This window comes from Otolemur garnettii, unplaced genomic scaffold (genome assembly GCF_000181295.1).
Source record: "Otolemur garnettii isolate 467f Iridium unplaced genomic scaffold, OtoGar3 scaffold00001, whole genome shotgun sequence".
Lineage (NCBI taxonomy): Eukaryota > Metazoa > Chordata > Mammalia > Primates > Galagidae > Otolemur > Otolemur garnettii.
The window spans coordinates 42,704,558-42,726,395 of record NW_003852396.1 but is presented as its reverse complement, the minus strand read 5'-3'; the positions used below and the strand labels follow the sequence as shown (position 1 = coordinate 42,726,395).

General features: G+C 35.8%; 1 protein-coding gene and 1 pseudogene across 1 annotated transcript in view; one reads left to right on the top strand and one right to left on the bottom strand.

Annotated features, from left to right (window-relative positions):
- FAR1 (fatty acyl-CoA reductase 1) overlaps positions 1-21,838 on the bottom strand; it is a 63,591-nt gene that overhangs the window by 15,554 nt on the left and 26,199 nt on the right. Inside the window, exons 2-6 of the mRNA XM_003781117.3 lie at positions 17,767-17,962; positions 12,161-12,336; positions 3,610-3,789; positions 1,001-1,178; positions 24-68 (exon numbers count right to left, since the gene is read on the bottom strand). Of these exons, the coding sequence (XP_003781165.1) occupies positions 24-68; positions 1,001-1,178; positions 3,610-3,789; positions 12,161-12,336; positions 17,767-17,955 (768 nt within the window). The 5' untranslated portion in view covers positions 17,956-17,962. The remainder of the gene's footprint in view (positions 1-23; positions 69-1,000; positions 1,179-3,609; positions 3,790-12,160; positions 12,337-17,766; positions 17,963-21,838) is intronic.
- Positions 20,826-21,558, top strand: LOC105887975 (annotated as a pseudogene).

Below are 21,838 nucleotides of genomic sequence, written 5' to 3'. Positions count from 1 at the left end.
AATAAATCAAAAAGTTTACTTACCGCAATAAAGAGACCACTTGGTCCATTAAAGTTATCAATCCATCCCTAATACCAAAAATTAAAAAGGGGGAAAGGAACCTTAGAAATATTATTTAACTAGAGATTATTTGATATTTGAAATCTACAACCCCAAATATATACTTGATAGTTTCTTCCAATATATACTTGGTAGCTTTCTCCTAAAAGCTAAAAAATAGACTTCATTGAGGCCAGAATATTTATACTAGTACCAAATAGAAGCAGTATTCCTCTGACTAAATAAAAATATTTAAGTATGTTAAAGAGTAGAGGTTACCTACTCTTCCATTAACTATTTGGTAAGAGAATATTATAAAAAGGAGTTTATAGTGGCAGATGTTTTTGCTAAATTAAGCCTGTTTAAGTTTGATTTTATAGTGATACCAATGCATCACTCGTGATTGTGGAAAATGGTAAATCTTCAAAATTACTGAAGAAATAGAGGAAAACAGAATAACTGTCAAAGTAAAAAAAGAGGTGCTATCATTTTAATAGGTTTTTCCTAAATCAATTTACCCACTGGAATATATTTTGGCTTTCTTTTATTCCAGGGATTCACAAATACTGTTTGTTTGCCTTTTTTTTTTTTTTTTTAATAGCAAGTTATAGAAATCTCTCATGCCTTTCTTATCTTTGTGCTCTATACAGGGAGGCATCTACTTTTTGGATGTCCTACCTCTTCTCAGTACTGTAAAACAAAATCATGGTCTCCCCTTTGACTCAAAATAATGCCACAGCTTTTTATTTAATTTTCGATTAGAATTTTTAAAATGCTGACTTGTATGTCCATGTATTCAGCATCACATTAGAAAGAAAAGTACCAACAGAAGTATTTTTTTTCTATGAATGCAGAACAGTTTTGCCATGGTTAAGCCACGTTTAGCAAATAATAACTATTTTTAGATAGTTATGATCTAAACTTCAATTCCAATAATTTATAAAGATGCCTAATAACTTACTGGAAAAGGCTCTTTCCAACTGGCACCAACAATTGATGGCCTTACAATCGCCACATTTAGCTTTGCTCCTTCTTGCTGTACAACATACTCTGCCAATGCCTTTGTGTATATGTACGTATTAGGTCTGTCTCCTATCAATTTTGGCGTAATATCATTTACTAAGCCATCATCCATCCACCTGGTAAATAGAAAAATTGCATATAAAAATATTTCCAAAGTTTTAACATAAAATGAACTTAATTGAACTTTGCATATTCAAACATATCTGTTGCTCTGAATCAAATGACTTGACAATTTTTACTAACTAAAACATATAAAAGTTAATCTTATTTTCATGAAATATCAACTATCGGTCTACAATCCCTTATCTGCAATTTCTATATCCAAAAAGATCTGAAAATCAAGCGTTTTTTCATAAATCAAATGGAAAACAGCAAAATCTCATCTGAACTGATTTATGGTTTTTTAAAAATATCACTGTTTACATATTCATATGTTATACTTCATATGTGTTTGCTCAGGGATGCTTACTCCAGATCAAATTGAAATTTTTGCATATTATACAGTATATAAATTATTTTTCCTCTCTAAAGTCCAAATAAACTCAAAAATATACCTGGCCCCAAAGGTTTCAGATTAGAAATTACAGATCTATATACAACCACTTTACAGAGTAGCAGATTATTTAATACATTTGCAATTAATACAAAAGGTCTAATAATCTAAATATTTAAAGTTAAGCACTCTAAATTGTATGCTTTTGTTAATGAAATTAACAACTACTAGGATAAACTAAAACAAACGGAGCCATGCTATAAAAAAATCCTTCAGCAACCTACTACAAAGTCACAAAATTGCTCCAATTCTCTGTCTCTCTGAAGAAATAAGCCTACTCTAACCATCTGTAAAAGCAGGGTCACATACTAGGTGATGTCTATGGTCTTTCCTCATTCAAATGTCTGATTCTGATATTTTATTCTTGTTTTCAGATACTTTTTCTTTGTTTACAATGCTAGGCACACAAACCTACTCAGTATATTGATACCCATACTAATTGATAACGAAGTATAAAATGGAAATTATCAAGGTAAGTTTCCTTCTGTATAGGGAAGTACTTTTTGTACATGGAAGGATAAGAACATTAATTAAACTGAAGGGAGACTGCTACCAAACTTGGGAAGAATTCCACAATAGAGACGAGTTTTGAAAAATGAATAGTTGATACACTGAGTTGGGGGAAGAACTTGCCTAAACTGAGAAGAGATTTTAGCCAATAAGCCATTATCACTGGAGTGAGTTTACAGAAGAAATTGTAAGTTACCCTAAAATTATCCATTGGCTAGATTACTTTGTAAGCAAGAAAAGGAGATACAGCATCAGGTTATAAGCTCCTTCTCAATTCCTTAGATGTTTGCATAGTAATGTTAAAAAGAGAAAAAGCAAATTACTTCACTAACGTCTACTCTCAGCTTTTCCCAGAAATATTAAAAACTTCTGTTTACTGACCTGCAAGAAAATAAAGCAAGTTTTGGAAACTGAGTCAGAAAATAGAAATCAGGGAATAACCTTAAGAATGTCTTGCTATCCTCCCATACTTATTCTAATTTTCTTATAATCTGTTTATTATTGTGTTTCCTCATAGTAATTACCAAGAAGGCCTTAAAGAAAGGACTGCATGTTTATTTTAGGAGAAAATAGAAGATAATAACTCAACAGTCAAAAGTAGAATCTCTGGAAAGAAAGAAGTCTTAAAGAAGACAGAAAAGAATAAAGGGTAAAGAAGAAAAGGACCCAAGATGAGGCCTTATATGAGGGTTGACAAATATATGAAGATAGATACTGGAATGTTTCTATAATTGTAGTTCATGAAAGAAAAATGACCTCGCTTTCTCTTTTTTTTCCCTTTGCTCTGATCCTTCTTTCTTTGACAAGAAAGCATAGGCAAAAGCAAATGAGAACAGGGCCATGGTATATGCGTACTTTACTTAATCCTCATCCATCAATACTCACAAATATTTTTCATGGAATAAATGCTGACAGGATCCCAGGTTTCAGAAAGATGATGACCAAGAACGCAAAGAGTAGGAATCAAAGGACTATGACTACTCTGATTCCCTAGAGGCCCTGTATAGATGTACTCCATTGGGGGAGGGGAAGATAATTCTATAATAAATTATGATAGAACCTTGCTTGTTAAACCAGCAGTTACTGTCTCCACAGGTACTTTTTTGCTGTTAGGATTGAGTCCCTGAAAACCAGAGCTCCTAATATCATGGTTAAGATGTTCAGAGGCCCTTTACCTCCAACAATTACCATTAGTCTTGGTCAAAATGAAAACCACCCACTGACTTCACTAACACTCCTTAGGTATAAATCAACACAATATAAAAAGAATACATAAGAAAGGCAATAATTTGTTGAGGAAAGAAGAGACAAATGTACATATCTGCGGGTTTATGTGAAGAGAAGAAAAAAAGGAGAAGAGAGCTAAAGAGGGGGAGAAAGGGATGGGAGAGAGGGGGAGGAGATAGGAAGGAAGAGAGAAAGATAAACTTGGATATGAAGTTTGGAGATCAAAGCAAATGTACACAAACTTCAAACAAACATACTCTAAAGAATCAATCAGCTTCTTAGGATCCACAGGGGGTGGATAGACTACTTCATCAATATGCTTTCGATTGCAGTAGGCATATGCTGTTGATACATGCATGAACACTTCCAGATTCTTCATTTGTTGTGCAAGGAGAATAAGCTGTCGTGTAGCAATCACATTTAACTGAACGGCATCTCTATTAAGAAAGAAAAGTGACAATAAAAACTTTGGAAACTGGTATTTACTTGACCTGTTTTAAAAAAATCTTATTTTCATTAGAGAGGTATAGAGAGAAATAGACAGATATTTTTGCTCCTTTACAACTTATCCTTTAGCTCTAATTTTGTGTATTTTTTTTTTTTTGCAGTTTCTGGCCAGGGCTGGGTTTGAACCCACCACCTCTGGCATATGGGACCAGCGTCCTTCTCCTTTGAGCCACAGGTGCTGCCCCAATTGTGTGTATTTTATTTCAGTATAAAATACATTCACTCTATCAGCTATGTTTAAAAATGTTTAGAAAGAAATTTCCTGTTTATAAAATAAACTTCATTACAGCATTCAATTTTTTAATTCAAAAGGGTGAATTAAAAAATTATTTCTATCCAGAAATAAACACATAATTTCAGCCTGTAGCTTTTATGCTAAAGACTTTTTGAAGTCATGCTAGACTTCTTTGCATTTGGTTTTACTTTTTTTTTTTCTTATTTTTATAAAGACAAGATCTCACTCTGTTGCTTGGGCTGGAGTACAATAGTGCTATCATAGCTCACTATAGCCTCCAATTCTTGGACTCAAGAAATTCTCTCGCCTCATCTCCCAAATGGCTAGGACTATAGGTGTACACCTGGCTTACATCTTGATTTTTAAAAGTATAATCTTTTGGGCTGAGTGTGGTGGCTCATGCCTGTAATCCTAGAACTCTGGGAGGCCAAAGCAGGTGGACTGCCTGAGCTCAGGAGTTGGGAGACCAGCCTGAGCAAGAGCAAGACCCCACCTCTAAAAATAGCTGAGTGCTGTAGCAGGGACTTACAGTCCCAGCTACCATGGAGGCCGAGGTAAGAGTATCACTTGAGTCTAAGAGTTTGAGGTCATTGTGAGCTGTGAGACTCTGTCTCAAAAAAAAAAAAGAAAAAGTATAATCTTTCATGATATAGATATGTCACAAGAAGAAAAAATAGAATGATCAAGTAATTTTCAGATGCTATGGTAGAGTATGATAAGAGTGGTAGAGTAAAAGAAAACTCATCAATATTAAACTACAGTAACATATAATCAGGTAAGATTTGTTTATTTCCTTCTTTGTAATAATCCAATCACCTTTTTAAGACTTCTTACAAAATTCAAAGGGATATTGTAATAAAACTAGTAGATTTGTTATCAGAGGTACATGCAAGACCCCAAAATGATCCAAGACTCCCTTCTCAGAATTTATTTGAAGTAATTCTATAGAAGTAGTTCTACAGAAGCAAAAAGTACACATGCAGAAAAGTAATCAAATAAACATCATCTAATAATAACAAAAGCCCAAAGAGACCAAATATTCACTATGAGGGGAATGGTTCAATAAAGATTACAGCCAATAAAATAATCATATGAAAGCTAAAGAAAACATGAAAAACAACTGTATAAACACCAAAAACATGACTATAATATTATGCAAAGCAAGATTAAAAACAAGGCTCTAGAATTAGACCTCATCCTGGCTTGCCCTACCTACCAACTAGGATGTAAAGTTACTGAAGCACTCCGACCTCAGTTTCCTTATTTGTAAATGGGTTCAATAATGGAATCTACCAAGATTTGTATAAAATTAAATAACTTGCAAGTATTTAGTATTATTTCTAACAGAGGTCCAAAACAGTCAATAAATACTAGTTAAGGTAATGATAAGTGGGTATTTTTTACTTTTAATTAAACTTTTGTGTATAGCTTGTTACTTGTTTAACAAATAGTTAACCAAGAGATCTACTGTACAATAGAGACAGTTAATAACAATGTATTAAATAGTCAAAAACTGCTAAGAGCAGATTTTAGGTGTTCTCACTACAAAAAATGGTGGTAATACACATGTTAATTAGCTCAATTTAGCAATTCCATAATATATACACATTTTCAAGACATCATGTTGTACATGATAAATATACACAATTATTTGTCAATTTAAAAATCTGAAATACTCAATAAAAATGAGTGATAAAAATGGCAGAGAAATACACTGTTGGTGACACTATAAACTGATATGATACAACTGATCTGAAAGGAACTAGGACATAGTACTAGGAATTATAGAAATTTATAGTTATTAATCTAGTTAACCTCCTGAAATTAACTCAGAGAACATGTTCTAATTTTTCAAACAAAAAGAAATTAAAGTTCCACAAATTGTTTATTGTTGTTTTTTAACAGAGTCTCACTCTGTTGCCCCAGGTTAGAGTCCCATGGCCCCAGCCTAGCTCACAGCAACCTGAAACTTCTGGGCTTCCAGGGATCCTCTGCCTCAGCCTCCTGAATAGCTGCAACAACAGGAGCCTACAACAATGCCCAGCGAATTTTTCTATTTTTTGTAGAGACCAGTTCTCACTCTTGCTCAGGCTGGTCTTGAACTCCTGAGCCCAAGGGAGTTGGGCTCTTGCCTCCACCTCCCAGAATCCTAGGATTAAGGGGATAAACCACTGTGCCTGCCCCTTAGTTTGTTATTCTGAGTGAATATACATAAATTATAGCTTTTCAGCATGATGGAATATCATCAAGTCCCTAAAATCATAACTGAAAAAAACCTGAAATATGGAAATTGTTTCTATATTAAATTGTAAAAGTAAAATTAGAAAGCCTATGTTCACAATTATGTAAAGCAATGTATGTTCAACATAGACAAAACAATTTTTTAAAAAACATGAAAACAGTTTTACATACTTTCCAAAATCCTTATATTTTCAGTATTTAAGAAGAAAAATATACAACTACTGTTTTAAAAGGTCAGGATGTGTCATAGACAGAATCCTGTACACTTGATGATAAAGCAGTGCTTTGATGACTATCACATTTGCAAAACAATGGGGATGTGGAAGGTACTATTTGGAAGAGGTATACAGAGCATATTCTGTTTCAGGTTCCTGAGGACATGACAAGTTCTGGGTCACCAGGAATGAGGCTAAGTCCATGAGAGAAAAAAACTCCGGTCCTTTTTTCTTCATTTAATTTAATAATATCCGAGACTCCATGAAAACACACTAGACAGTATTTATTTTTTAATGAAATAACTGGGTTGGGTCTTAAAATTATAGGTGAGTCTTTTTTTTCTTCCTATCTCAATTAAGGGAGAAAATGTGTTGAAGTATAAATGCAGCAAGAAAGACAGCTCACAGAGAGGACACTGTCCAGTAGACTATAAGGGAATGTGTTCTTTTCTTTTGCATTTGCAAAACAATAGGGGTAGGGAGAGTAATGTTTTGGGGAAAGTACACAAAGGATATTCTGTTACATGTTCCTTAGGATGGTGACAGAGTTTCTGGGTCACTGAAAATAGGGAATTACTTGAGAAGAACACTTTTGTGCCTTGCTTTCCCTCCACCCCCTACTTCTTTATCCAACAGCCCAAACCTGAAGCCATTTTATACCCACATGAGTAACTCTTAGTATCTCTGCCAGGTTTTACCACAATCTTAACTTCTATTCTGTTGAACTTAAGACTGAGACCCTGATGTGTTAGATCACAAAAGCATTTAGTACTTAACAAAAATAACATTCTCACTACGCTTGTGTTTTATGGAGTCATAAATGTATCTTAAATAATTAGACAGGCTTTTGAGAAAGGGGTGCAAAATGAGCAAATCTTTGTAATTGTGGCCCTTCACTAATGTGGACATTGAAACACTTCCACAGAAAGGAAGGAAAAAAAAAAAGAAAGGAAAGAAGGCAGGCAGACAAGCTCGTTTAATTACTTAAAAAGCCAATAAATTGGGTGGCGCCTGTGGCTCAAAGGAGCTGGCCCCATATACCAGAAGTGGGTTCAAACCCAGCCCCGGCCAAAAACTCAAAAAAAAAAAAGCCAATAAATTTTCTTGTTCCTGTCTTCTTACAGACATCTTGGGTTCTCCAAAATCTGTGTTGATCATACTACTAAAGATCTTAAACCAGAACTCTCATACTTGGCATAACATATACCTTGGAGTTTATTATACTCTTAAGGTCTGAAATGAGACTTGGGAAACTCTATTTTAAGTTAGTTCCCCAGGCCATTCTGACACAACTCTCTTTTTTTATACTTTCCTCACTCCTGAGAAAATACAGCCTAGATATGATCCCATCACTACTGTGGCCATGCTTTTTTTAACCTCAATGAAAATACAGACACAGATGTTTGGAGATCAATGAATCAATCTAAGGGTAGGGAATTCAGGTACCTATAATATTAACAATGTCTCCAAAGCTGATTCTGAGAGGGCTGATTCTCAAGATGCAATGCAGGTCCAACAGCAACTAAATCACACACAAGGCTCTTGTTAAGTGGGGAACCTGGAGAATTACTCCAAAACTAGAGGGGCACAATTTCACAAGTGCAGTCCAGGAATCTGCATTTTTAAGACATACTCCAGTAATTTGTAAGATTCACAATACGTTCTTAACATTTGAGAATCAATGCCCAAGAAACTCAATAGTTCCCTAATCTTTTCTAATGATCAATCTTTACTTTCATTCCTTTTTGGAAAGCCTCTCATTTTCATACCTTATCACCCAGAATCAGCTACTTCTAAAAGCTCATACTACAAGTTTTCCCTAAGCCGTATCATCCATCCATTCATTCTCCCCTTCAGCCTGCTTACTGTCCACAATCATGGTCTTGAGCTTTTCAGTTCTTCTTTACTCTTGACTTCACTGATCCACTGGCCATGTTCTTCGTTCATTCCCCTTGCTGCTACCTACCTTCCCTTACACCAAACCCCATGATCAACTATTAGAGTAACTCCCTTTATTATCCTCACTTCTCCCCTTACCTTTGTTAGTATTCTTTACATTTACATTCTTCATCTTGATACCCTTTCTTTCCCATCTTGAGATTAGGAACTACTGTATCTGAAAATAAATGAACTCTACTTCCTCTCAACTCTCACAGCATTTATTGTATGCTCCTTAGTAACTCCTTATTCTCTATCCCATGTTATGGTTATTCAAACATATCCTATTTTTCCTTTTAAGAATATGTGGACTTCAAAATGAGGAACATCCATTAAAATTGTTTCACAGAAATAGTAATTTCAATGTAATGAATAGGGCTAGGTGAGTGAATATACATGTATTGCTTGACAAAGAAAGAATATAGTGTCTACCTCTTCAGTTATGCTCTCACTAGTAAAATAAGAAAGGATAGTAATAAAAAGATGTCCTTTTCTTATTGGAAGCCTTGCTTATCCAAAGGGGAACAAAAAGAGAGAAAATTCCCTTGTAAAAGTTACTTCGATGAGTTTCACCCTAATTAATGTTGCCTAATCAAGTTCTAGACCAGCCTGAGCAGGAGCAAGAACCTGTCTCTACCAAAAATAGAAAAAAGTAGCTGGGCATTGTGGTAGATGCCTATAGTCCCAGCTACTCTGGAGTCTGAGGCAAAAGGACAGCTCAACCCATCCTCTTTTGAGTTTGAGGTTGTTGTTGTGAGCTATAACACCATGGCACTCTACCCAGGGTGACAGTGTGAGACTATATCTCCAAAAAAAAAGAAAAATAAAAACAGTTCATAAATCAGTGTCTGTTAAAGAATTTCCTCCTTTAAGTCCATAAGGACTGTAACACAATTAGTTAATGTCTATATACATTTTTTCCTTGAAAAAATGCCGAACTTCATAAGGCTATGTGAATTCTATTTTTGGTTATGAGGAAAGCAGAACTATGGGGGAAAATATCTATTAGACTGACCATTTCATACTAATGAAATTTAGGAAAGCTTATAAAGTATTAACTAAAAAGTAGGGACCACGTTCACAATCTTGGAAATACATTCATATTAGTTAAAAATAATTATTAGACCTATATGCAAATATATATGCATGTAAGGAAAATTTTAAATGTTAAAAAAAGGAAATTTTGTTAGTTGGTAAAGGTTCTAAGTTCCTTTAAGATTTCTTATGTGTTAGGTGGTTCCTGTGACTCAGTGAGTAGAGCACCAGCCCTACATACCAGAGGTGGTAGGTTCAAACCCAGCCCCAGCCAAAAAAAAAAAAAAAGAAGAGAAAAAAAAAAAGATTTCTTATGTGTTGCTTTTAAAAATCACTTCTAAGGTATTTGTGGATACTTTTAAATTTAATTCATGTCCATGTGGAAAAATATCATAATATACAGATAAAAATAAAAACCTACCTGTAATTGCACCATCCAAAGACAATTATTGGCAAATATAGAAAGATACATGTAAAAATATACATACTTATTTTATGAAACTGAGATTATATTATAGTTCTAATAACTTTTTGGTCACTTTCAAATCACTAACAATATCATAACTGGATGGTATTTCACTTAGCTACATAGAAAAGTAAATAAACCAAAGCACTGCCACACCTGCCGCAGATCCAGATTTCCCATGGAGGACAGGTGAACTAAAATATCATTTAAACTTCTTTAAGGGAAGAAAAAAGTACTCTTTTGAGAAATGTTAATCATGTTAATCTTATAGATAAGGAAACAGAGACTCAAGGAGGTTAATAACTGCTCAAATTAGGTTAATAAATGATAAAAGATTACAATTAAGGTATGTAATTCCAAAGCTCATGCCCTTTCCATTATGTTGTCTCAGCTTACTCAAGAATGGGTTTGCCTGTAATAGTACCGTGAGTAAGGCTAACATGGAATAAAATAATGAGAAAACACCCTGAAAACTAGAAAGCACTAACTGCAGAAATAAGGGACCATTACAGTATCCTCACCAGCAATATAACAAAACATAATGTAATGCTTTGGCACTGAACTATCACATTATATAATGTTGATTAAGGTATATACTTCTGTATTATTAAAGACAGTATGAGAGGATAATAGCAAAACCTTTTGCAATCAATTAAAAAAAAATTTTTTTGAGATAGGGTCCCACTCTGTCACCCTAGGTAGAGTGCTCTGGCATCATAGCTCATAGCAACCTCAGATTCTTGGGCTCAAGCAATCATTTTGCCTCAGTAGCTGGGACTACAGGCATCTGCCAGACAGTTAGCTCGTTTTTCTATTTTTAGTAGAGATGGGATCTCACTCGTCTTGAATTCCTGTGCTCAAGCACTCCACCTGCCTTGGCCCCCCAGAGTGATATTACAGGCATGAGCCACCACATCCGGTCTCATTGTTTATTTTAATTGACATAATAATTATACATATTTATGAGGTACCTAGCAATGTTTTGATAGAGTAATTAGCAAGTCCATCATTCTCAAACATTCAACATTTCAATATCTTCCTTATAGCTATTTAATTTTAAAACATTTTAGAAGAAAGGCTTTTAGGTAGTTTTAAAAGCTAAGAAAGTCTATACCTTTTGAAGTGGCATATGACCATACAACTAGATTAACATTATAAAAACTATTTTTGTACATACCATCAAAAAGATTATTCTAAATTAAGAATCATTATTTTAAATAAAATATTCATTAGTTTTTAAATAGTGAACACTTGGAATGTTAACTTTTTCTTGAAACAGGAATCTTAAAGGAGGTCCAATTTATTTTTAAATTAAACTTACTCCAATGTACCTTGCCCCAACATTAAAATAAATTTTAAGATAAAAAAGTGGGATTTAAATTTATAAGCCATTTTATCCTTTTTTTTTTTTTTTTTGAGACAAAGTCTCACTCTGTCACCCTGAATAGTGTCATGGCATCAAGGCTCACAGCAACCTCAAACTCTTAGGCTTAAGCAATCCTCTTGCCTCAGCCTTCCAAGTAGCTGGGATTATGGCATGTACCACTATGCCTGGCTAGTTGTTTAGTAGAGGCAGGGTCTCACTCTTCTTCAGGCTGGTCTCAAACTCCTGAGCTCACACAATCCACCTGCCTCAGCCTCCAGAGAGCTAGATTACAGGCCACAGTGCTCAGCCAAGCCATTTTAAAACCTAAGACTAATTTTGTTTAATTTTCAGAAGAATATAATGGGGAGGAGAAGAGTGACAAAGAGAGACTCTGTCTCAATAAAACACAAAACAAAACAAAACAAAACAAAAAAAACCTCCTGGAGTAGAGGAGCAGAGGTTTCTGAAAGAATTGGGGAAAGAAGTAAACTCTATTAGCTGTTAAGACTAATACTCCTAACCTGAAGCAAACTTCTCTTTCTTCTATTCCATTTCTTGGCTCTTCCCTGTCACATGTCTAAATTCATGGCAACTTCTTCTAATAAACATACACTTGTTATCCAATTTTTAATAAAATGTTAGCGGAAGGAAATTATTTTAACACTCTAAGATAATGAAAGCCACAGTTAATATATGACAGTTTCAAATAACTTTCAAAAATAACTTGACTAGAAAGTGGAATTAAATAGATCTTTTAACTAGGTTAAAATGAGAATATTATACAAATACCTGTACTTATACTTACCGCAAATTTTCATTAAACCTTACTGTAGCTGCACAGTGAAATATAATATTGACAGAATCTATGATGACCTCTTTATCTTCTTCACTAAGCGCCAGTTTAGGTTGGGTGAGTTCGCTGTTGATTGCTATAATTTTCTCTCTAAAATCTGGATTTTCATCTCTCAATCTGTCAAAGAGCTATCAAAGGTGAAAAAATGCTTATTTTAGAGAAGTATTTTTTAACTTTCTAAAACCTATTATCACCATTTTTCCCCACCAAGGATAACTATTTTAATAACTTAAAACTATACAATTCCTAAGACTATTCTTTTTTTAAAACTGTAATTCTCATTAGAGATTACTAAAATTGCTATTTTTAATTGCTATTATTCTATATAGAAAACATTCTATGATGCCCACACTATTATCCCCACTGTAAAGATAAAGAATTCTGAGATTTGGAGAGGTCAGTCTGCCAAAGACACAGAGCTGGCAGTTGGAAGAGATGAATTTGAAATGTCCAGGCCTTAGCTAATTATATTATATTAGCCTTTGGAGTAGGTTTAAGCGTTATAGACAAATGATTAAATGATCATTCAGAATTCTAAAATCCAGACCCTAATTTATTACATCATGTCACTTTTATTTTCTTTCAGTAGATTAAAGCACTATGATTCACATTCTACCTAACAGAATAAATTTTTTAAAAGGAAGCAAGCAAATATGCAGACCAGAATGAAATAAACAAACAAAACAAAATATGTATCTATGTATATGACCCAAATGTACAATTCACCATTCCTTGAGTATACCCAAAGAAATAAGTTTTGCTAGACAGATCATAGATGATTATAGTTCAAAGACACATGCGATTTTAAGTCACATTTAACTTTTTTATCCCAGATTTGACAGAGAACACTGATGACGGATGCTACACATCCAGGTCACTGCTCTATCACATTGACTCTCCACTTCATTTAAAGTCCATACTGGCAGGTTAAATAGGATTCTTAACCTGGGAACAAAGTCTATATAATATATATGATCCTCACTTTTATTTATCTAGATGACTTTAGCATATAACAATCTTCCCTTCCACCACTGCTAGGTTGTGACCTGAATATTGTGTCTTGTATTAATTAAAAAAAAAATTTACCAAGCAGAATTTCCTATGAGCCAGGTAACTTATAAATACTGAGAAAACAAGGAAATGTCCTTTGTCCTCAAGTTATTTACAGTCTAACAGTAAAAACTACACAACAGACAATTAAAATAGTGCTGTAAGTAATAAAATAGGAGTAACAGTATAGTGTTATGGGACTATACAAAAAGCAACTAACACAGCTTTGGAAGATCACAGATGGCTTCTCGGAGAAAATGACATTTAAGCTGAGACCTAAAGGATAAACAGAACCTCTGTGTGTGTGTGTGTGTGTGTGTGTGTGTGTGTACACGCTGGGGACACAAGCAAGCAGGGGAAGGTCTGGATTATAAAGTAGAAGAACAGTGCTCCAGGAAGGAGGAGCATGTACAACCCCAGAGAAGTGAGAGTGCTTGAGAAATTAAAAATAATTCTTTAGGCCTCGAACATAGAGTATGAAGGAAAAAGTGGTTGAAGTTATGTGGAAATAAGAAGGGCAGATACTTATGTCTTGTAAGTCACATTAAATAGATGAATTTCACTGAGAGCAAAGGTGAGCTACTGATAGACCTTAAGCAGGAAGGTGATACAAGCATGTTCATAATTATAAAGAACTCCTTGACTATAAGGAGTTTTAGAACCCTCCTGCAGTTACCCATGATGAGAAATTGCCTGATCTAAACCAACATAATAAGAAATAAAAGATAGATACGTTTTAGAGATATTTAGAATGTTACATCAATAAGACACAGTCAATGACTGCATTTAATGGATAAAGAACACAAACTCCATGAGGGCAAGGGCCACCCACATCTATCTTGCTCAACACAGGCCCTAGATCGCAGATTTTGCCTGACAAGAAAGATCTGATAAACATCTGTTGAGTGAATAAATTCACTAAACTAAGAACAATGGAAGAGAAAGAAGTACAATTTTGGAGATACAAGTCCAGTCTTGTGAATGTTGAGTATAAAATGCCTATATGACACCCCAGAAGACAGGTCTAGTACAGGTGGATTGGCCTGGTGAGTCTGGAGTTCAGGGGAAGACTGCCTCATGACTGATAAAGATTTTACTAACCACACACAAGTAGTAATTGAAGCCCTGGCAATGAAAGGGATTATTGTAACAGCAGTAATGAGCACCAAAGATCTAAACTGTATGAAGCTACTTCTAAATCTAATTTAAAGTACAACCATTCATCTCACATAAAATAGAGGGTAACCACTTGACTGGACCTACTAAGAAAACATAAGGCCTAAGACAGAAACTGGAAGAATATCAGTATTTAAGGGGAAAGAGAAAAGGAATCTAAGGAATAACCAGAAAAGTACTTTAAAAAAAAAATTGTTTGATATTCATTGACGGTACAAAGAATTAGGTTATACTGATTGCATTTGTTAAAGTCTCTCTTATAATTGTGTCCTGCCCCCAAGAAGTATGCCACAACTTTTTTTTTTTTGGAGACAAAGTTTCATTGTAGCCCTGGGTAGAATGCGGTGGCATCATAGCTCACAGCAACCTCAAACTCTTGGACTCAAGCAATGCTCTTGCCTCATCTGCCTGAGTAGCTACAACTACAGGCACCCACCACAACACCCTGACTAGTGTGTTTTATTTTCCAATTTTTATTCTATTTTTATTTTATTTATTTATTTATTTTGAGACAAAGTAGAGTGTCCTCCGTAGAGTGTGGTGGGGTCAAGCTCACAGCAACCTCAAACTCTTGGGCTAAAGAGATTCTCTTGCCTCAGCCTCGTGTGTAGCCACAATGCCCGACTATTTTGTTACAGTTGTCATTGTTGTTTAGCTGGCCTGGGCCGGTTTCAAACCCGCCAGCCCCAGTGTATGTGGCTGGCGCCGTAACACTGTGCTACAGGTGCCAAGCCTTGTTCTTAGTTTTAGTAGAGACAGGATCTCACTCTTGCTAAGGCTAGTCTCAAACCCCTGAGCTCAGGCAATCCACTCACCTTGAGTGCTAGGATTACAGGTGGTAGCCACCACACCCAGCTCCAGAAAAGCACTTTTTAACACCTGGATTCATAGTTCTTCTTTCTCCTGACTGCTGATAACCTTTAATTCTCCTTACTTCCAGCTATATATACCATAACTACTAGGACATGACCAGGTTGCTTAGTAAGCTAGCTCTCAAATTTGATACTCTTCCATTCTCTAGCCATCAACCCTTTCTTCAGTATTATCTTTTCCAGTGTTTTCAACCCACCGATATCTTAATTCCTACTTTATTAAGCTTGCTAATGCCTTTTTAATATTCTTTATTCCCTTTCCACAATTTATTTCACAATCAACTATTTTAATTCAGTCCTGACCAGACATAGAGTCTTTTCCCCAAGACATTCCCATACTCAAGTGGTTCTCAACCAAGTATGAATTAGGTGTCTAAAAGACATCTGGTGATGTCTGAAAATATTTTTGGTTGTCACAAGGAGAGGAAAGGGAGAATGGAATTAGTACTTAGTGAGTAGAAGCCAGGAATACGGCTGATCACCCTACCATGCACAGAACAAGCCCCCAAACAAAGAACTATCCAACCCAAAATGTTGATAGTTGAGAAACCCTACTATAAGCCAATGTCCCAACTTTGGTATATGCTTTGTGCCTATGTCTTTATTCCTGTTTCAAAATTATATTAGGCTTTACGTAAAGTTTCTTACTAAACATCAAGGGTATACTAACAACTTGACATAAAAAGGAATCATTGTCATTGATTCGCCAGAAATTCTATACATAACAGGGAATGAGTGGCCCCAGGATTAAGTGGTGGGATATGTAAGGAGAAAACTGAGGCAGAAGATAAAATGACATAATTTTATGAAGTATAATATTAGTCAAATGTTTGGAGATAAACGCTTTTGTAATTAAAGGAATGTCCATGTACTTAGGCTAAACCATAAAGGTTCAATGAAATTTCAGGTTTTAAGTAGAAAATATTCCTTTTCTTTGCAAATGAGACTTACTGTACAGAAAATCTTGAAAGCACTGCTATCAAGACGCCCAGAGGAGATGTCCAGACACTCAACTCCAACCAAGACATCAAATTCAGATGAGGCTCCTTTCAACACCTCTATACTCTCTCTGCCTTCCTTCTCCCCTCTTAAAAATTATCCAGAAGGCAGAAACTCAGTATTATTTATACCTAAATTCAAAACCCTATCTTAAGTCAAAATGCCCAGTATTAAGGAGGCACAAAAATATTTTCTGAAAAATAAATAATGATTAAGAATAAATAATTCTCACTGGGAGAAGAGTGATATTGAGAGGGAAATTTAAAACTGTATTAATTACAAGTGCCCATAATAAAATCCCAACATGAATAAACAAACGGCAGAGATGGCTACCAAAAATACATGCAGGTTTTCTACTTAGAACAAGTCTTGTAGTTTTATAGCCCCATTGATGATTCCTTTTTCATAGATTTTAAGGGAAGCAAAGGATTCCAAAAGAGTTCAGCAAAGAATCAGAAAGAGAAAAAATAATTAAAGGAGACTAATAACAGATTAATTTGAAAAATTAACAAGTATAAGGACAATTTCTAAATTTCCAAGACAGAATTCTATATCCCAGGGTTAAAAAAATAAAAGCAACATGAAGAGGAGTATCTGCTGTGTAGTGTAAAAGAAAAGTTAATGTGATAGAACAATCAGTTCCAATCCAAAATCTACGATAAAGATCTATGAAGTTCATTCAAAGTCAAGAGTCTGGTTGGCTGCTGTGGTGGAGTTTGCTATAGTTTTGAGTGTTTTTAACAGGCCTACAAAAATTTGGTTATTCAAACAAGTGTCGATCTCTTATAAAATGAATACTATAATTGAAATTCCTTTTTGTGATATGACTATAGATTCAGATTCCTTACCTGTACCAAAGTTGAGCTATAGCTTTCCAATTCAAACTATCAATGGATATCAGATAAATTCATTCATTTTGAGAAAATTCATAAGCTTATAAGTATAAAATCACTTTTTCCAGATCATTTCCATTTTTTCTTAGCAATATTAAAGTTTCAAACTGTATGACCTATTCTTATATCCTAATGGGAACATGTGACTTCTCTACTCCTAAAAGTGCTGTGGGGAGCAACTGGTACTTATAAATTTTACAATGTTATCAAAACATACTGTATCACAGCATAGTAGGTAATTTAAATCTACCAAATAATTATTATCTGAAGGTTATTTAAAATACGTAGTAGTTACAAGTAACCTGCCTCAAATGTTTTAAAACATACTTTAATTATCTACCATAAAGGTAACTTAGAACTTACTATACAATTTTGCTCACCAAGGAGGAAAGCTTTGTTTTCCCACAGAGTCACAAATCACAACCAATTTACTACTGCCATTAATAAATTAATTTTACTAATACTTTTTAGAATACTGAAGAAATAATACTAAGCTACTAAAGATTATAATAATTATATACAGAAGTATATATTTTCCCCCCCTCAAATGATCATTTTCCACACTTACCTTGCCACTAAGGACTTCTTCCACTCGCTCTTGTGGTGTCTGTCCAGCTTTCTGCCTCACCAAAACATACACTGAATTCACCTTAGGACAAGACCTCAGCAATTTTTCCAAAAGCACCTTTCCTAGGAAACCAGTAGCTCCTGTGAGGAGAACATTCTTGCCTTCGTAGTATTCTGGGATGGAAACCATTTTGACTCTAAGAAAAACATGACAAATAAGCATAAGCTCAAAGATTTAAATTCATTCTTACAAACTAAAATGTCTTGATGTTCAAGTTAAGTATTTTAAAGGACAAGCAAAATTGAACATTAACAAGAGAGGGTTCTAACCTTTGGTTCATAAGCAAAAAGAAGAAGGAACTGCGGCTTATTTCAACTTTGTGTTTTTCCCCTGGATCACCTCAGGCAAGTCACTTACCTTTGCTAGGCCTGGAGTTTCTCTAGTACAGTCTGTACTAAATGATCTCTAAAAATTCCTTCCAGCAATAAGAACTCAAATCTTTATTCAGCCTCACTTAAACCCTAAACACAACTGAATGGTGTTTCTCTGTCTCCAAAGGGATTTATAACACCAAATAGAGGTCAGCAGCAAGACTCAATTACCTCGCTTGTATAACATGGCTAGGTGTCATATTCACCTATCATCACCAGTTGAAACAAGAAGAGGTAACACCAAGTCCTTTCTATTACACCTTTCCAAGATATTCCTCTTTGTGTTGCTTTTCTTTCTTTTTTTTTTTTTTTGGCCAGGGGCAGGTTTGAACCCACCACCTCCGATAAACAGGCCGGTGCCCTACTCCTTTGAGCCACAGGCGCCGCCCCTGTTGCTTTTATTTTTTTAACCCTGGGATACAGAATTCTGTCTTGGACAGATACTGCCCTTAGTGAACAGTATATACCCCAAAGGTTTACATCTCCCTTGTAAAGTCACAGAAATACATTGGCTGACTTACCCTCCCTACCCAAATTCCACTGAAACAACAGAAAACATATACTAAGAAAGTGAACAAATAAAAAAACCATAATGAATGAAAAAAAGATCAAACACATTCAAAACAATGCTCTGTATTGTTTAGAAATGCACACACATAGGATAAAATATTAATAGATGTATGAGAAGGAGTACAATACAGAGAAGAAAATAAGGAACTTCTATTGTACTTGCTTTATTTAAGCTACAGAGTATATACATGTGTTTTATGTTAAAACTTTTAATAATTACAATCTGAACACAATAGCTTCAGTCATAACCAAAAAAAAAAAAAAAGGCAGAAAGAAAGAAATAGTAGTATTTCTAGAAGAAACAGCAACCCAAGCAAAGCAAACAAAGGACTACAGTGAAGTGAAAGCTATCTTTACCAATCCCCTAAATAGAACTTAGGAGAAAATGCCAAGCTCAGCATCAAGAAGCCGGATTAAAACACACAGAAAACATGGAAATTAAAAGACTGCTCATGCAACAGCAGAGCCACTCATAACAGTGTTACTTCCTATGTAAACTTTGGCTCTAGACTTATTATCCAGATCTGCTGGAGAAGAGCATCCAGCACTGGTGCTAGGGACAAAAGAGAAGCAGGGCTGACCCTGAGGTAGCGCCAAACATCCACAAATAGAGGAGGGGAGGCAAGGGATCAGGAGGAAACAAAACCAACAAAAGAAAGTCTTTACAGCACTCAACCCCCAGAAAATATTTTAGGTCTTCAGCCTAATCTCTCTGCTGCTAGCTCTTAAATCAAACTCATGCAGAGCTCTCAATTAGTAATCACATCTGGAGTAAAGCTGTTTTGGGAAAACAGACCTCAAAAAGGTGAGAGTAAGCCAGTATCAGCTACTAAAACCAACCACCCCAGTCCTTCATAAGCATGAAGGGATAACCAAGGATTACCATATAATTAAGAAATAAATCCAAAATTAAGAAGGACCAAAAAGAAAAGCAATAGAATTACAAAGGAAACTAAGATAATGAAAAATTTAAAGAGAATTTAAATTCTTATAAATGTATTCTAAGCCATTCACAAGAATATTATTGCATTCATAAAATTACTATGAAAAGGAACAAAGAACACGAAAGCATTTGGAAGTTGAAAACTCAAGTACATGTAGAAAATCCAGTAAACAGGCTTGGGGGCCTGTAGCTCAGTGACTAGGGTGCCGGCCATATACACCAGGGCTGGCGGGTTTGAACCCAGCCTGGGCCTGCTAAACAACAATGACAACGACAACAAAAAACTAGCCCGGCACTGTGGCAGGTACCTGTAGTCCCAGCTACTTGGGAGGCTGAGACAAGAGAATCGCTTAAGCCCAAGAGTTTGAGGTTGCTGTGAGCTGTCACGCCATAGCACTCTACTGAAGGTGACATAGTGAGACTTTGTCTCAAAAAAAGAAAAATCTAGTAAATAAATAAACTATTAGAATTAACAAGCTAGGCGCCTATGGCTCAAGTGGGTAAGGTGCCATCCACGTACACCCAAAGTGGCGGGTTTGAATCCAGCCTGGGCCTGCCAAACAACAATGACGGCTACAACCAAAAAATAGCCAGGCATTGTGGCGGGTGCCTGTGGTCCCAGCTACTTGGGAGGCTGAGGCAGGAGACTCGCTTGAGCCCAGGAGTTGGAGGTTGCTGTGAGCTGAAATGCCATGGAACTCTACCCAGGGGGAGAGCTTGAGGCTCCTGTCTAAAAAAAAAAAAGAATTAACAGCCTCCACATGAATTTAACAAGGTCACTGGACACCAGGTTTATATAGCAGGGAAAAATATTTTTCTATAAACTAACAATAAACAGCAAATGTTTTTAAAAAAACTATGCCACTTATAATACCATCAAAAACATCAAAAATTACATATAGAATACAAGTGTTAGGGAAGATGCAGAACCCTCATACACTACTGGTAAGAATGTAAAATGGTTCAGCTGCTATGGAAAGTAGACTGGCAGTTCCTTAAAGGTTAAATATAGAATTAGATAACCCAGCAATTCCACTCCTAAGGGTACACCCCAAAGAACTGAAAACAGATTCGTGTCGCTGCGGCTGTCCATGTGGGCTGCCTACTTCCTCACCATGGGATCGGGGCTGATCAGGCCCCTGGCCCCTTATCTGGGCCTCTCCGAGCCTGAGGTGCTGAGAGTTTTAGGGAGCACTTGAAGTGTGCTGGCCTGTCTGCACTCACCACAAAGACCAGCAGTGAGTAATGTGCCTGAACCTTGCAGCTTCCTGCATGATGTGCCCCTTGGACAGGGCTTATTTAATTAAACTTTCTAGTTTGAACAAGAAGGCATATCAGAGCTATCTTAAATCTTTTGAGTGTTTACTGGACCTGGATTTAAATATTGGAATAAGAGACCTAGCTGCACAGAAGTGTGAAGATGGCTTCAAAGTTACTGCAAAGCTGTGAGTCCATCTTCCTAAGACACAGCAAGTAGATCTTGACTTTTCCAGACCACTTTTCACCACTCCTGCACTACTCTCAGCATGCAAGATTCTAAAACTGAAAGTGTATAAAAACAAAGGGGTATCCACATCTGGTATAAAAAAGGCCATATCTGACCGAAAGTGTAAACAGTTAGAGAATATTGGACAGCAGACTAACAGAGAACCTAGAGATTCAGCTACTCCACCACAGAAGAAAATGAAAACAATGACTGAACCCCCAGCAAAGGAAACAGAGAAAGTAGTAGAGACCCCACATAAACTGCAGAAAGATGACGAATAGAAAAGAAAAATTTTGGAAAATGCTGCTAATGCTTGAAAGGCTATACAGCACAGTGATTTCAGCTTCCAGACTGGCAGGTAATGCAGACACATTCGTGAAGATCTGAGGACTATGGAATTGTTTGAACTTCTGTAAAAAGGGTCCTAAGACTACTGCTTTAACAGCAAAGAAGCCAGCACTGGGGCAGAGTTCTGGGCAGCGGGCTGGCCCCTGACGTGGGCAACATTGGATCAACTACAGTGCCTGACTGGCATAGCCTCATGTGTTCCTAGAAAATGGAATTGGAGCCATTTTGCCTTTTTGTTTGTTTTAAGTGAACAGCAGCCTCTTGTTCTATCCAGAACATAAAATTCAGGCTTAA